This window comes from Juglans regia, chromosome 8 (genome assembly GCF_001411555.2).
Source record: "Juglans regia cultivar Chandler chromosome 8, Walnut 2.0, whole genome shotgun sequence".
NCBI lineage: Eukaryota > Viridiplantae > Streptophyta > Magnoliopsida > Fagales > Juglandaceae > Juglans > Juglans regia.
The window spans coordinates 12,557,900-12,575,274 of record NC_049908.1 but is presented as its reverse complement, the minus strand read 5'-3'; the positions used below and the strand labels follow the sequence as shown (position 1 = coordinate 12,575,274).

Below are 17,375 nucleotides of genomic sequence, written 5' to 3'. Positions count from 1 at the left end.
GGGTTGAGTGGTCTTTTCTAAGAGCTGCTTTATGTAAAATGGGGTTTGATTTTGCTTGGGTAGAGTTGGTGATGAGATGTGTGGAATTAGTGTCCTACTCCATTTTAGTTAATGGTATCCCCCAAAGTGGTTTTAGTCCTTCAAGGGGCATTAGACAAGGTGATCCTTTATCACCTTATCTATTCATAATGTGTGCTGAAGCTTTGGGTTCTATGATCAGAAAAGGAGTCGAAGAGGGAGTCATCTCGGGTGTGCCTTTTGCAAGGGGCAGAATAAGAATTTCCCACCTGTTTTTTGCTGATGACAGTTTGTTATTTTGCAAAGCAAATGCTATGGAATGGGGTAAGATGCACAATATTCTGAAGATTTATGAGGAAGCCTCAGGTCAAAGGTTGAATCTTGAAAAAACTTCAATTCAATTCAGTAGAAACACTGCTAAGGCAACTCAAGATTTCATCCTCAGCATTGCAGGTGTGAGGTCCTCTATGGCTTATGAGAATTATCTTGGTTTGCCAACTGTTGTTGGAAAAGCAAGAGAGAAATCTTTCAGAGATATTCTTGATCGAGTCAGAATGAGGATAAGCAACCAAAGGGTTAAATTCTTGTCTCAAGCAGGAAAGGATATTTTCATCAAGGCTATTGTGCAAGCTCTACCAACTTATAGCATGTCTGTTTTTATGCTACCTGCAAAACTCCTTCGAAATTTAAACAGCATTATGCACAACTTTTGGTGGGGACAGCATGAGGCAATAAGAAAGATCCATTGGGTTGCTTGGAGCAAGATGGGAAGATCTAAGGCTGATGGAGGTTTGGGTTTTCGAGACTTGGAAGGCTTTAACCTTGCACTACTAGCAAAACAAGGCTGGAGAGTGATTCATACTCCTTTCTCTCTAGTTTCTCAGGTTCTAAAAGCCAAGTACTTCCAAGAGACTTCCTTTATGAATGCAAAGTTGGGTCAGAAACCATCATATATATGGAGGAGTTTGCTGAAAGCAAGAAACCTGATTGAGGCAGGCTCTTATTGGAGAATTGGCTCTGGTGATAAGGTCAGAATTTGGGGAGACAAATGGTTACCAAAGACCATTCCATCTGTAGTTAAAAGCCCTATATCCCATCTCGATGGCAATGCTAAAGTTCAAGAGCTGTTGAAGCCAGGGGAAAAGGAATGGAATATGGAGTTAGTGGAGCACCTTTTTTGCAAAGAAGAGGCAGATATCATTGCTCAAATTCCATTAAGCACTTCCATTAGTCCTGACCAACTGATTTGGAAAGGAACCTCTACAGGTTTCTTCACAGTAAAAAGTGCATACCATCTGCACCAGGAGTTGATCCAAGATACTAAAGGGCAACCATCGAGCAGTCATAATTTAAAGGAGGTCTGGAAAACTCTTTGGCAACTACAAGTTACACCAGGAGAGAAAGTTTTTCTATGGAGAACTTGTCATAATGCTCTTCCAACTCAATCTAATCTTTTTAAAAGGAAGATTGTAGCAAATCCAAAGTGTCCAATTTGCGAGCTAGAGGAAGAGACAGTTGCACATGCATTATGGGATTGTGAGTCAGCAAGAGATGTTTGGAGCCAATGTACTAAGAGCCTTCAGAAAAAGCATTTCTCTCATATGGATTTTTTGGAGATTTTCGAAACTATGGCAGAAGGAATGACTTTTGAGTGCATACATGAATTTGTTATGGTTGCTAAGCAGATTTGGTGGAGGAGAAATGATTTTATTTTTAATCAAAGATTTAGACACCCGAATCAAGTTACCATGGTTGCAAATGAAAACATAAGAATGATGAAGGACTTGGAAATGCAGAAAAATGAGTCATCAACTTCTATTATCAGCAATTCAGTTATTTGGCAACCACCTCCTTTTCTCTTTTACAAGCTTAATTGGGATGCAGCTGTGGACAAAATCCGAGCTAAAGTTGGTATTGGCATGGTAGTTAGAGATTGTGAAGGAAGAATAATAGCAACTATGAGAAGAAAACAAAGCCTCCTTCCCCTCCCTGCTCTGGCTGAAGCTTTTGGGGCTCTCTTAGCAGTAAAGTTTGCACTGGATCTCGGTTTAACAAAGACTATCTTCGAAGGAGATTCTCTTCAAACAGTCCAAGCTTTGAAGCAAGAGGAAGATCAACTGTCCAGCTTTGGCATGTACATCTCTGAAGCTAAGATGATACTTAGTAATTTCGAATCTTGGAATGTTACTCATATCAAAAGAAGTGGAAATGTGATGGCTCATGTTTTGGCAAAAGATGCTTTAGTCATTTCTGATGTAATTGTTACTATGGAGGATATTCCTCCATGTATTTCAGATCTGATTTAATGGAACAAGCTCTTAAGCTTTCTTTTCAAAAAAAAAAATAAACTTAGTATGATTGATGTCATTATTATTATTTTTATTTGTCACTTTCTACAGTATTTATATAATAATATGAATGAAACAAAAACAAGAAAAATAAATATGATTGTGGTCACCGACTCACCAGACAGATTTCTCTGCCATTAAATTAATTAATTAATTAAAAACTTTAGATTAATTTATTATCGTACTACTTGGTGGGTTTCGAACCTATTAATATTTAAAAAGAAATGTTACTTATAGTTATGAGTGTATAAATATCGTAAAGTCATTTTGAAAAATTTAAATAAATATAAAATTTATATTAAAAAATTAATTTTTTAATAATAGATTCTATTTTTTTTTTAAATATCTATATAATATTTACATACTTTATTACTATATATAACATTACTCATATTTAAATCCTTGTTAGGCTATTGCAGGAATCCTTGTTAGCCTATTGCAGGAGGCTCTCCCTCAATTAATATCTTATTTGGGATTTGGGAAATCTCAAGCTTCACTGAATGTGTGACTTGATTAATTATTATTTTTCAAGATTCTGAACAGCACCTGCTTCAGATCAGTAATAATATTCTTAATAACCACCTAAAATGTCTGATTTTATTATTTTATGTATAAAATATATTAAATTCAGGGGCCTCAATAAATAGAATATTAAAGAACATGCTAAGTAAATTTTCTTTTGTTAATTTGCAAACCAATTTCCATATATATGTTGAAAGTTGAAACAACGTCCATCAAAGCTTGCCTTAAAAAATGGTGTCTTTGATATTTAGAAGACAAAAAAACAAAAAACAAAAAACAAAAGAACTTTAAAAAACTCTCTTTTTAAGCTGACGCCGATGACTAATTTTTTCACTTTTGTAAATTTACATGTTCAGTGTGTCAACATATTACTTATGAGATTCGAGTACAGCTATTGTTGAGTTTATGGAGCCTAATTTTATTGGTGTCGGTCTGATGATCTGATCCGATAAGAACGCGTTATGATTTTTTAGAAAGATTTTCAAAAAGGCTTGGGTTGAGAGGCTCAAACCAAAGCGAACATGTCCAAGCTTCGTGGTTGCCTCCGAGGAAAATTTTTGGTATTATTTGTGATTAGAAAAAGTGTCAGACAAAAGATTCGGTCGATGTTCACACGACGTTCACGCGATAGGTAGTTGAGCGAAGCTTATGCAGAGAGTTTGCTCTAGCAAAGCTCGGACAGAAAGTTCGCTCAAGCGAAGCTCAGATGGAGAGTTCGTTCGAGGCGCGCTCGAACTCCGCTTGAGCAAATAACATAAAAAAGTGAAAATTAGGGATTCTACTGTGTGACACTATAAATATGTACTTAATGAACAATTTAGTAGGTTCTGAGTGTTCTAAACAGTGAAATTTCACTTCAAAGTGTATTTTGTAATTCCTCAATATAATAAAATCTTCTGCAGTTTTGGAAACGTAGACACGTTGTCAAACCACATTAATTTTGTGTCATATGATTGATTTGCTTGTGTATGCTTTACTTTGTTTGTCATCGTTTTTTACAAGAGTTACTTGAAGATGTTTACATCACACACCATCTACATGGTATAATTTTATTTGTAAGAATCAAAATTTCAAATTTATCTTTCAAATTAAATTATTCTACATGGATGAAGTGCGGTGTAAAAGTATTTAAATATAATTATTAAATGAAATTCATTATAATTTATATATAAAACATTAAATCACTTATATATATATTTTTTATAATTATAGAATCCACGTCAACAATAATTTTTTTTTTAATTGCCCGATTTGGGTCTTCCAAACGGGTGGCCACTATAGGTCGGGGGGCCGTCCATGGGGTGGGTGGCTTTTATTTATAATTATTTTGTTTTCAATTTTAATTTATATTTTTTAATATTTTCCAAATTCTACACGGCTGTAGATTCGGATTTCTTTGGATACTCATTCAGATTCGGGTGAATATATAGTTTTGTCTGTACATATGCTTCTTCAATCTCCACTACCCAAATCTTGCCAAAAGGTTGGGTTTAAGCAAACTACATAAAAACAGAAAAAAGATATCGAGTTTGACGTGAGAGAGAGATAGAGAGAGATAAAGTTCTACAGATTCTTTAAACAACATTAAATTTTTAATAATATTATTGTTAGGAACCTTAATGTAATACTTGATATTTGCTACGGTAATATGGATGCACCAGAGAAAGAACACAGAGAAGAAGATGAAGGGAATACTAGAATGCATAGATTAGTCACATTGGAATTGGTTCGAGGCAATTCCTTCCTCCATTACAAATTGACTGTTCAAAAAATTTTCAAAGACCCCAACCTCCAGTGTGTTCCTTCTGTCAAATATCCCTTCCCGTAACAAGCTGTAGAAAACTATATAAAATGACCAATGTTCACTCTAAATAAAAGACAGTAATGAAAATGCATCGTTTTAGTTTATAAACACTAAAACGTTGCGTATTACAAACAACACTTAACTAAACCCCGTAGTTGGTGTTGTCTCGTACCACACTGTTTGGTAGATTTCACATTCACATACCCATCTTTTAATGTCATTTTTCATCCAATCCCAATAAAAATCCCTTTTAGCATGTTGGTAGGTTTTCAAATATCCTGAATGCCCCATAGAGGATGATTATGAATATACTGCAACACTTTATTCTTGAAGGCAGAATCTGCTGCAAGAACAATTCTCCATTTTTTTAATATCAACCCCTGGTGTAATTTAAACTCTTAACTGGAACCGTGCATTCCCTGAGATTTTTTAGGGCCTCCCTTAGCTCACTTGACCCTTCATAACTTGCCTTAAGTTCTTCTACCCATTGGGGTGTTGAAAATGATATCATGGCCAAAGATCCCATGTTCAACTCATCCCCTTCTCCTTTTCTCGACAACCGCCACAACATTTTCCTTCCCTTGCTTGTACACAATTGCAAAGTCATACTGCATTAAATTACTTTCCCATTTTTGTTGAGCTATAGTCCCCATCCGCTGTTCCAACAGAAACTTTAGGGCATGTTGGTCCCTTTTTACTATGAATGATTGCCCTAGGAGATAAGACCTCCACTTTCTTACGGCCATCACCAATGTTAGGAGCTTCTTCTCATAAGTGGAAATGAGGAGTTCCTTACCCTTCAATGCCTTGCTCATATAAGCAAGGGGCTGCCTAGCTTGCAATAGAACTGCCCCCATTCCCCTCCCTCTTGCATCACACTCAATTGTGAAGTGTTTTGAAAACCCCAGGAGTCTAAGAACAAGGGGCTAAGTCACAGCCAATTTCAGCTCATTAAAAGCCTTCATTGCCTCATCATTCCACACAAAAGCATGTTTTTTTAATAAATCTGTTAACGGGGTAGCAATCGTTCCATATTGCTTGATGAACTTGTGGTAGTACCTCGTCAAATCTAAAAAACCCTGTAAGGATTTAACATTTGCTGGTGTAGGCCAATCTAACATGGCAGCCACTTTACGGGAATCAGCCATAACCCCTTTCTCATTGATCACGTGCCCCAAATAATCCACTTCGATCACTCCAAATTGGCACTTTGATAGTTTCGCATATAGCTGATTTTTCTTTGGCACTTCCAATACTACCCCCAAATGCTCCATATGATCTGCCCAACACTTGTTGTATACTAGAATATTGTCAAAAAATACTAGTACAAACCACCTCAAATAGGGTCGAAAAAGATCATTCATCAACCCTTGAAAGGTTTATGGGGTGTTAGTCAACCCAAAGTACATCACGAGGAATTTGTAGTGCCCCTCATAAGTCCTAAAATGTGTTTTTGCCACATCCTCTGGTACCACCCTGATTTGGTGGTATCTGGACCTCAAGTCTAGCTTTGAGAACACAATCGACCTGTATAATTCATCTAGCAGCTCGTCGATAACGGGTATGGGAAACTTGTCTTTTATGGTCTCTTGGTTAAGACCTTTATAGTCGACGCACATGCGCCAACTCACATCCGCCTTACGAACCAAGAGCATGGGGGAAGAGAAATGACTTGTGCTAGGCCTTATCACCCCCGAATCTAACAACTCAACCACAATCTTCTTTATCTCAGATTTTTGGTAATGGGGATAACGGTAAGGTTTAGTCGTCATTGGTTGAGTTCCATCTTTAAGGGAAATTCTATGGTCTTGGGGCCTTAAGGGTGGCAACCCTCTTGGTACTTCAAATACTTGAGAAAACTTAGTAATTAATTGTTCGAACTCCTCGCCCCAAACCACGGTTTTCTCAATATTTCCCTTAAGTAACAGCTGTAAAAATAATCTCTTCCCTTTATGCACTAAAGCAAGCATGGCCTTTCCCCCTTTTTGAATTGTAAGGCCATCTAACTTCAGCCCCAACAGCTCCACCATTTTACCCGAGTGCTCAAACTTCTTACTCAATTCAACAAAACTCTACACAATTGATGCAAGGGTTTCCAACCAATCCACTCAAAGGACCACATCACAACCACCAAGAGGCAAAATATAATAAGAGGAGTTGAATTGAATACCTTGGATTTCCATTTTAACCTTGCTGCAATGGCCTAAACTTTGCACCATTTGCAACTTTGACAGCAATTCTCTTATCGTCATTGACACTCAACTTCGCATACCACTTGGATAGATGCGGAATGTAATACTTGATATTTGCTACATCAATATGGATGAACCAGAGAAGAATACAGGGAAGAAGATGAAGGGAATACTAGAATGCATAGATTACTCACATTGGAATTAGTTTGAGGCAATTACTTCCTCCATTACAAACCGACTGTTAAAAAAAATGCTCAAAGACCCAAACCTCCAATGCATCCCTTCTATAAAATACCCATTCCCGTAACAAACTATAGAAAACTAGATAAAATGATCATTGTTCACTCTAAATAAAAGACAGTAATGAAAATGCATCGTTTTAGTTTATAAACACTAAAACGCTGCGTATTACAAACAATACACCAAACCAACTCTAACTACTTTCTTTATTTAAACGGTGTGTTTCCCCTAAACAGCCCAAACGGTGCATTGAGCAGTTTGTGCAACAATGCCGTTTCGAGTTCCAGATGGTTCATCAGTTTGCAAGACTTCCGTTTCAAATCTGTTCCTCTACTCCGTATCTTCCCTTCCACACCTAGGGTTCCAACAATTATAAAACCTATTTATCTCTCTTTCACTTGATTATTCGAACGCGAGAGATATTCTGATTAAGAAAGAGAGCGACAGAGTAAAAAATAAAGGAAAAATATTTGCATCAGCCTACTATTCATCACACACTTCACACACTTAGTGTATTGAGGTTTAAAAAAAAAAAAAATTTTTGAATGCATGGTGTGTGAAGTGTGTAGGTTGATGTATAGAATTACCCAAAAATAAAATTGGCAAGTTTCTCGAAAAGCAAGAAAAAAGACAGGTTTAATCAGGCATTAAAAAAAAAAAGAAAAAAAAAAAGAAGGTGAAAAGATGATATATCTTGGTATTAAATGCAATGAGTCGTACTTAGATTTTCATCAACAGAGAGAGGCATCAGGGATATCCCTATAGGTATATATTCTTTTAAATTGATATTTACAGTTAACGAACGTAAATAAATATAAAGTAAATAAATATAAAATCAGGGATATCCATATAGGTATTTAAAAAAAAAATAAATATAAAATTTATATGAAAAAAATTAATTTTTAAATAATAAATCATGTATTCTTTTTTTTAAAATATGTACATAATATTTATATAATTTATTTATAATTATATTTAATATTACTCTGTCGAAGAGATTGATATTCTATAATGTATGGTGCTGATATTCCGGAAGAAAAGAAAAGCTTTAGTAGGACTTTCAAGTTTCAATATGGCGTTTTGAATCAATAATGTGAACAAAAATTATACTCTTAGTAACAGTTGGGTCTCGATTTGATTTCTACAAATTTTATTTTTTAGTTTTTATTTAGAGATTAAAAAAATATAGTTTAATGATGTTGTGATTTTTTTTAAAAAAATATTTAAAGATATAAAAATAAAAATAAAAAAAATTACTGTACTCGTCTCGTGGTAAACCTTCCAAGGTGTGGGACTGCTGTAATGTGGTGCCCCTCATGTGCTGCACGTTCGGAAGGTGTAGGACTGCTCCAATGTGGGGCACCTCATGTGCACCACGGGCTCTGACGGACTTTCTCACTTTTTTAAAGGGGTTATTTTCAACATGGGGCCTCTCATTTATTCAATAATGTATCGAAATTAAAAATTAAATAAAATGTTATTATAATATAATTTTTTAATATATTTTTATTTTAAAATTTAAAAAAATTAAATTATTTATTATATTTTATTTGAGAGTTTAAAAAAATTATAATAATTATATGAAATGAGATATGATAATATATGATTGATTGAATTTATTTTCTTTTCGATTATATAAGAAAATTATGTTCTAAAAATTTTAATTCAAATTCAAATTACAAAAGAAAAAAAAAATAACTAAGTAGTAAAACAGTAATAAAGAAGTTATAAAAATATCATTACCCATAAATGATTACATAGGATGGAACCAATATCAAGTGGAAAGGGAAGAGTAAGCATGAGAGTGGACAGCTAAGGGTTGGTTAGGGTATTTTGGGAGGGTATGTAATATGTAGTGTGGGCATGTAAGCATGCATGCGCTAGCTAGGGTGGACACAACAACCAGCAGCCAGCCCTTGAAGCAGCGGCACCCTTACCATTCATACACACACCTTCCTCGTCCATTAGCCAACAATGGAGTCCTTTTTTGTTCATAGCCCCGGCCCCATCTTCGCAGGCTTCAATTTCATTTTCCTTCCACCTCAATCATTTTGGCCTGTCCTACTACATGAGGGCCATTCATTCATCGTGCTGAAACATTATTAGATAGAAAAATTTTAGATATAAGCTTCACATTTTTGCATATTATTTAAAAACATATGATTTTATTCTTTTATCATCATATTTTATGAAATATGAAATATGAGAATAAAAAAATAAAATCACATATTTTTAAATAGTGTGCAGAGTGTGAGACTTCTGTATATTACGACTTTATTATATATTCTTGATATATAAATGATACGGTAACTGTTATCCTACCATAATATACTATATTAATTTTAATTGATACGACGTCAGATGATAAGATGGGAATACTGCGTGCCTATATTTTAATAGCATTCTCATTCGGTGTCTTTTAACCTATTTTTTCCTATGATTTGAGAATTAATTTACGGTTTTGATTAAAGTATCCCCTAAAGTTTAATTCTCTGAAATTTTGACATTAATTTTAAAAATAATCTTGAAGGTGGACATCCAAAAAAAAAAAAAGACACATGATGGTTTAGTTATAACTTACGGGTAGCACTTTAGCTCTTCATTTGGGCATGTTTTTATTTTAATTTTGTGGTCACTCCAACAAAGAAGTAGACAACATGAGACTTCATTGTCAAAGCTTCTCTGTGTTGTAATATTTTGCAACTTGTAACATGGCATTTTGCTTAAGTGGATCCCATTTTGGTAATTTCCTTACCTTCCCCTCAAAACTCAACGCTTCTAACCAACCTTCATCCCCCGTCCGTCTTGACACCTAACCACCCTCCATTAAACGCCACGTGGTCAATTGACCCACGTGTACGGAAAAAGGCATATATTGTGTATATATATATAATATATAAAATCCTTCCCACTTCGTGCTTGAAAACACAGAAACGCATCGTCTCTACCACCCTCTCTCTCTCTCTCTCTCTCTCTGCGCGTCCGATTTATACAGAATACCGGCCGGTATACAGCACTCAGCCCGATAAGTTCCAATTAGCACTTAGCGAACAGGAACTACTAGAAATATTATCGGTCTCGAACCACACTTACAGTAATATGCCAATCGAGGCAGTTCCTGCGTCACCGTCCGATAGAGCTGATCCGCCTGCGGTGGCTCTGCCCACGATGCTTCCAATACAGAACCCGATGATGATGTCGGACGACTTCGCCCGTGATGCGATTCTCGCGTGGTACTGCGGCGAGTTCGCGGCGGCTAACGCGATCATTGACGCGCTGTGCAGCCACCTGGCGCTGCTCGGGGGAGCGCACTCCGAGTACGACGCCGTTTTCTCAGCGATACATCGTCGCAGGCTCAACTGGATCCCCGTTCTCCAGATGCAGAAGTACCATTCCATCGCCGACGTGACGCTGGAGCTACAGCATGTCGCGGAGAAGATGAATAAGGAGGACGCCGAAGCCGAGAGAAAGCAGGGTGCGGATGTAAAGGTGTCGAAATTCGATGAGGAAGATCGGAAAGGCGATGAGAAAGATAAAATTTACGAGAAAGTGACGGAAAGTGATGCAAATGGTGAAGGTGAGGCTGGCGAAGAGCACGATTCGTCACCGGATAGTGATATCACTGATTCAGGTAAGTGTGTTTTTCGACTTTCATCCTCAAAGCTCAGATTCTTACTCCCATTCCTTAGGTTTTGTTGGTTTCTGTTGCATAAGAGAATAGGATCGGTGACGTTACTGGAAAGTTCTGCATCAAAATCAGGTTTTTTTTTTTGCCAGTCATATTATTCGAAATTTTTCATTTTTTCCGGTTTAGTTCTGAATGCGTGGAGATACGGTGCTTAGGTCGGTCTTCAGATTTTAGCAGAACTTAGAGAGATTAGGTTCCGTTTGGTTGTTGAGAAACGGTTGGTAGGACGGGGAAAGAAAGTTTATTTGAATCGATTTGAGTGTTTGGTAGCCAAGAAAATTCAAAACCACCCCGAATAATTCTAACAGATGTACCGAGCTGTAAGCTCTTGCTGACTTGAGGATTTACTAGTTGTCAGATTAACGTATTCGTTAATTAATTTCTATTCTTAAAACCCGTTATCGTGTCATCCATTTTCTCTATATCCAAACGGAAAATATGATTCTTCTTACACGGGATCCGATAGATTCAAATCCCGATTTGAAGTTTCTCCCACATTGAATTCAACGAGAGAATTCGTTTCCAGTTTTGATGGATAATCATTTTCAAAAAAATAACAAAATAAACTTGGAAAAATTAAAAACAAATGTGGTTGATTTGGTCCCGAGGTTTAAGCGCCGGGGGGTTTTACAATTCCGAGGTGGGCGACCTATTTAGGCTTCAATCTGTTGTTACAACAGTTTAGTATTTCGTGTTAAAAAAAAAAAAAAAACAGTTAAGTATCTCTAGTTAGTAATAAGTTAATTATTAAAAAATTATTATTTTTTAATTTATATTTATTATTTTTTAAAGATATTACACTATACTTACTCACTTCGTTTATTGCCTCGACATGTGTGCTATAATTTTTTTTTTTTTCATGTTATTGGCGGTGTGCGATCACAAACGTTGCATTTTTTTTAATTTCGGTACATTATTGAATAAATAATAGAAGTAAGAAAAATTATATTAGTAAACCAGTTGGTAAACTGGACCTTAGATGGTAAAATTTAATTTATAAAAAAAATTTTAATTTTAAACTTTTTATAAATTAAACTCTACTATATCAATAGTGTAAATAATGTTCTTTATACCGACTTGTAAGTAAAATTATTTATTAAGAAAATAATTTTTGAGAAATTATATAAAGAAGCTTTAAATCACACACTTTTATTTAATCAACATGTGATTTATTATTTTTATAATTTTATTTAAAATACATATTTAAGCATTAAGATAGAAGAATAAAAATGATAAATTATATATTAATTAGATGGAAGTGTGTGGTGTAAGATTTTTATGTAGAATTTATCTTTCTCTATATAATATAAATCGTATATTTAGGGTGGAGAAAAAATTGTAGTGCTTCGAATTGAGAAATGCTTGGGGTCCCCAGTTTGGGTCCTGAGCATTTCTACAGATACTGTATTTTTTATTTAGTAATCAAATAAATATTTTTTAATGATATTATGAATTTTTTTTTAAAATATGTATAAAAATATTAAAAAAATGTATAAAAAAATTTAAAAAAATGCATTTAGCTTTCTCTATGGGCAGTGTCGGAAGCCACTATTTCTCTATGGGTCCTTGGCATTTCATTGGATCGCCATGTGCCCTTTCACTGGCTCCTTTGCATTTCTCGATGGGTTACTTGCGTGTCCATTGATTTATATTAATGAATCAATGGACCCTATGTGAATTATTTACTAATTAATGAATCAGCGTGTGGCGGACTCGCTAGACTAGGGACCGAGTTGGCGGGTCAACTTGGGTCGGTGGGGTTGGGGGCTGTAAAGATGATGTTTGAGATGCCGGATAAAACTTAATAGAGATTCGGATCTATTAATGAGATGGAGAGAGCATTTTGTATTTGTGTAGTGATGCTTTTTGTTCGTTGCGGTGTCTTGCTTATTTTGGCTATTGGTGGGGGAATATGGTGTACGGTAAAGGAATAGTGGGGAGTCGGGGACGGGACACGGCTTTGGGTGGTGCCAAATGCAGCCAACGATTTCCAACTTTCTAGGGAAGTAAAGTACGAGTGCTTTGAGGGTGTTTGTATACAATTTTCATCCTTACATTTATTTTTCATTATATCATATTTTCTTCTTAAATATTATTTAAATAGAAATATTTTTAAATTAATTATTATAATATTTTTAAATTTTTAAATAAAAAATTATATTCTACTCTCGTTTCATTCTTCAAACATATATTATAGGCATCGTGAAAATTGGGGGGAATTCAAGCGTAGTGTCAAGTGAGAGAGTGCTGACACAGCAATGCGACAAAAGCTGCGATACAATCATTATTTGCCGTCGGAAGGCTTTCGTCCGTATAACTTTTTTAACACCTCAATTGGTACAAGTCTTGGACTCTTTAATACTTGTTGGGAAATGATAGTTGTCCCGAGGATGGGTGTCGATGTAATTTTTGTTTTTTATTTTATTTAATAATTAAAAAAATATTTTTTAATAATATTATATATTTTTTTAAATATTTAAGAATATGAGAAAAAAAGTCAAATGACCTTCTCCAATAATTTATCAGACTACACCATCGTGGGTGGGTGTAACACTCCTCATACTTCTTTTGACATACAAAAGTGGCATGCATATTTTCTGCTGGTGAATATAAAAATAGTTTTGTAAAATAAAAATTTGTTTTTAATGGCATGTATCGGTGAATTGTAAAAGAATAATGTTACATATAGTCGTGAAATGCGCAAATGTCGTACAGTCGCTTTAAAAAAGAGTGTGGTCTACTATTAGAAAATTAATTTCTTTTCATGTGAGTCTTATATTTATTCACTTTTTTCAAGATACTGCACGACTCTTGCACACTTACGACTGCAAGTATTATTTCTCATTGTAAAATAGTTGTACAAAATTATAAGTGTATCATTTCTATCTTACAAACTTTTTTTTTTTTAGAAGAAGACGGTACCCAAGTTTTTCAGTCTTACAAACTTATATACTGTTAATAGTCTATAATGTGGGTGGCTCTATGCTGAAGGTAGCAAAAGACTTCCATGAAAGTAACAAAAGTTTACCCCAACTAAAACACTAAAATAACAAGTGAATTTTAAAGTCTTCCCTACATTTATTGTATATATACTTATCCCCCACTTCATCAGTTATGATGGTTAACGAGTTAGTGACTTCCTGTTACTTCTAATTATTGGAATACATGCAGGATCTCAAGAAGTGCCGCCCACTGCATTAGACATTAACATATGTGCTAACCATCGAGACTGCGAGGCACGGCCTGGCCAGATCAAGTTGACAAAAGGTTTCTCTGCCAAGGAGCCAGTGAAAGGGCACATGGCGAGTTTTTTCTTTCACAATTTAAATCAAATGCTTTCCCATTAACAACCTGAAAACAAATAAGTTGATATCCTGTAGTACTTATGCTATAAAGGAATAGCAGCTGGATTGCTATTACTGATTGCAGATGATTGCAACTGGCAGGTGAATGTTGTGAAAGGGTTGAAGTTATATGAAGACATATTCACTGATACAGAGCTCTTTAAGTTGAATGACTTTGTTAATGAACTACGGGAAGCTGGACACCATGGAGAACTCTCGGGTGAGTTAAGGCCTTATCCTTCTGATTTAAGAAAAAAAATAAAAAATTGAAATTGACTTTCAATTTCATTTGTGATCTAAACATTGTCTTTAAGATAAAGCTAGTAAAATTGTCTCTTGAAGAGCCAACCTGAAAAGTTGGATTTGATACCTAGTTGAGTTGGATTGAGTTGAACTAAGGCCATATTAGGGTCCTGACCAGAGGCAAAGAAAGAGTTTGAAGTTGAATATAAACCCATGTTTAACAATCTATCATTTTTATGGTGTAACTATTCATGCTAATGCCAATCCTGATCTTAATGTGTTTAATGTTTGAGGCCTTTTCATTAAAACAAAATTTTGTTTGAGACTGAGGGGCCTTCTGAATTCAGTATCTTTCTTACTTCTTCGCAATTTTTTCGGAGATTACTCTTGGTTTTTTTTCCCTTGCCTTCTTTAACATGATGGTTGTGTGGAAAATTTTGTCCTGCAAACAGCTGGTAGTTTATGGGATTTTTTGTTTACGAAATCTTACTATCTTACGTAATCTACAGGTGAGACCTTTATTCTATTCAATAAACAGATGAAGGGAAACAAGAGAGAACTGATTCAGTTTGGAATTCCAATTTTTGGACAAATAAAAGAGGAAGCTGGAAGTAACAATCAAACTAGTGAGACTTCTATAATCTAATAGATATTTTTTTTTTTTTTTTTTTGCTGTCCAACTTATGCTATGATCCATGAAATCACCATGACATACACCACTGCAAATTGTAAAAAAAGCTTGCTATTTGTGTTCTATGTTTACAGGCACGATAGAGCCAATTCCAGCTCTTCTCCAAGGTGTCATTGATCACCTTTTGCAGTGGAACCTTATTCCGGAGTATAAAAAACCAAATGCTTGCATCATTAACTTCTTTGACGAGGTATTCTTTCATTTTATGTCTAAAGGCCTATCATGTTCGGTCATGTGTTATTTTCTATAGAACATAGCTGCAGAGAGCACATACGTCGTGCATTTGGTCTGTGTTGTGAGCCTTGATCTTCTTCCAATCCCTCCTAGACAGAGCTAGAGCTAAAATCACGAATATTTGTTGTGTAGGGAGAATATACACAGCCATTCATGAAACCACCCCATTTGGACCAACCCATCTCCACTCTTCTCCTTTCTGAATCAACAATGGCTTTTGGACGTACACTTGTGAGTGATAGCGAAGGGAATTACAAAGGGCCACTCATTCTCTCTCTGAAGCAAGGGTATGTACTCGAAACTCTGACATTGTTTTACAATCCGAAATTCATGCTCCAAATAGAGAGATGCCCAACCCACTATAGGATGGTATATGGAAAAAAGATTTACTGTTGCTGCTTCCACATAATGATGACAAGGGCATCCTTTGCAAAATGCAGAAAAAACTCATAATGTAGTGGTGCAATTTGGATATAGGCCTACACTATGTATTATGTAAACGGCATTCCTCATAACAGAATCATAGGTATAAATTATCAATGACCTTTCTTCGTGAACATCTTTATGTCATATAGTAATTTCACTACCCAAAAAAAAAAAAAAAAGAATAGCCAGAGGACGCAGAGAGGTTGGCACCTTGCTCGCCAATTTGGTTTATCCAACAGAACAGACTGTAGCTTATCCAATCTAACAATATCACATTGATCCCCTTTAGCATTTATTCATAACCGGCATCTTTTGTCCCTTTGTGCAACTGATTCTTAATCTATAACATATATAGGATACTGACAAAATTTTCTTATGAACTTGAGTGCAGCTCTCTTCTAGTCATGAGGGGGAACAGCGCCGACATGGCTAGACATGTCATGTGTCCATCCCCTAACAAAAGGGTAAGCATCACACTCTTTAGAGTCCGGCTGGAGTCCAACCAAATCCAGTCCCCAGCAAGTCCTCCCATGACTCTTTGGCAATCAGGAGTTCCAAGCCCATATGCAGCAACAAATGGGACTCCCAATGACCACGAGCCAATGGACACAATGCCCGGATGGGGAGTCGTTCATTCTCCAGTGGTCATGTTAGCCCCAGTGCGCCCAATGGTGTTGAGCTCCCAAGGACTTCATCAAGGAGGGACTGGAGTTTTCTTGCCCTGGACCATGGGATCCCATAGGAAAAATGCAAAGCATCTTCCTCCACGTGCCCAGAAAGGGCGGCCCCTTGCCATACCTTCTCCTATCGAAACTCATGTAGTGGACTCCACTTCCGAAGCAGGAATCATTGTTTGAGGAATACTAATGATACACAAGTCTCTGGGAGCCTGGGGTCTTGAGCAAACCAATGGGAATCAACAAAGACAGAATTCCTTATCGTCCTCTTCTTGTTAAAAAAAGTGAGGGAAAAAGGGAGGGGGGAACGGTTATTTTAGTGGAATTCTATTTCCATCAGGCTTTACTTGTTGTCGCAATACTTTTTCTTTGGAATGCCAATCATATATATCATGGCAAGGTCTTTAGTAGTAATACAACTTGAAGTTTGAGACATGTGAATTAGCTCAAGTAGAGCGGAATTTTGTATTAATCAGTGCTTGTATTTCCTACTTTTTTTCCCACGAACTAATCAAATCACTCCCTGGTTGCAGTTGTTTAGATTCTCTTGGATATGTGACTTAACTTGAGCCTTTCAGAGAATGTTTCCTTGATTTTCGGGTAAAGGAAAATGATACTTGGCTCCCTTGAACTTATGAGCTTGAATATTTTATTTTATTTTTTATAATTTTTTTCTTAATGGTTAAGGAAGTGACTATTAGTCAAATTGTATATATTTTTTTTAATTTTTCTTAATGATTAAGAATGTTAAAAACATGTTTAAAAGAAAATGAAAAAACAAATTTGCACTAGCTATACACCAAGCAATAAATGTTGGGCGGTCGACTAGCACTGCTCTTTGGGTAAATCCAAAACCAGCAAAGGAGTTGCTACATTAAGAGCATCCACATCAAGCTTCCAAAACCCCTATTTTCTCCAAATTTTAGGGCTTTACATTTGGGAAAAACC

At 35.8% G+C, this 17,375-nt stretch overlaps 2 protein-coding genes across 2 annotated transcripts; one reads left to right on the top strand and one right to left on the bottom strand.

Annotated features, from left to right (window-relative positions):
* Positions 1 to 5,618: 5,618 nt before the first annotated feature.
* Positions 5,619 to 5,966, bottom strand: LOC108994463 (uncharacterized mitochondrial protein AtMg00860-like). Its single transcript, XM_018969688.1, has one exon. It carries the CDS (start codon positions 5,964 to 5,966, stop codon positions 5,619 to 5,621), a length of 348 nt encoding a protein of 115 aa, XP_018825233.1.
* Positions 5,967 to 10,040: 4,074 nt separating this feature from the next.
* LOC108994517 (RNA demethylase ALKBH10B-like) lies at positions 10,041 to 16,967 on the top strand. Its single transcript, XM_018969765.2, has 7 exons — positions 10,041 to 10,755; positions 13,984 to 14,114; positions 14,259 to 14,376; positions 14,909 to 15,025; positions 15,165 to 15,280; positions 15,457 to 15,611; positions 16,142 to 16,967. The coding sequence occupies exons 1-7, from the start codon at positions 10,224 to 10,226 to the stop codon at positions 16,605 to 16,607; spliced, it is 1,635 nt and encodes a 544-aa protein (XP_018825310.2). The 5' UTR covers positions 10,041 to 10,223; the 3' UTR covers positions 16,608 to 16,967.
* The last annotated feature ends 408 nt before the right edge of the window (positions 16,968 to 17,375 follow it).

Bases quoted from the DNA above. Each gene is read 5' to 3' on its own strand.
- LOC108994463 (XM_018969688.1), bottom strand. From the start codon at position 5,966: ATGGAGCATTTGGGGGTAGTATTGGAAGTGCCAAAGAAAAATCAGCTA.
- LOC108994517 (XM_018969765.2), top strand. From the start codon at position 10,224: ATGCCAATCGAGGCAGTTCCTGCGTCACCGTCCGATAGAGCTGATCCG. The intron at 14,377-14,908 runs GTGAGTTAAGGC...CGTAATCTACAG, and splicing joins ACACCATGGAGAACTCTCGG to GTGAGACCTTTATTCTATTC. The intron at 15,612-16,141 runs GTATGTACTCGA...ACTTGAGTGCAG, and splicing joins ATTCTCTCTCTGAAGCAAGG to CTCTCTTCTAGTCATGAGGG.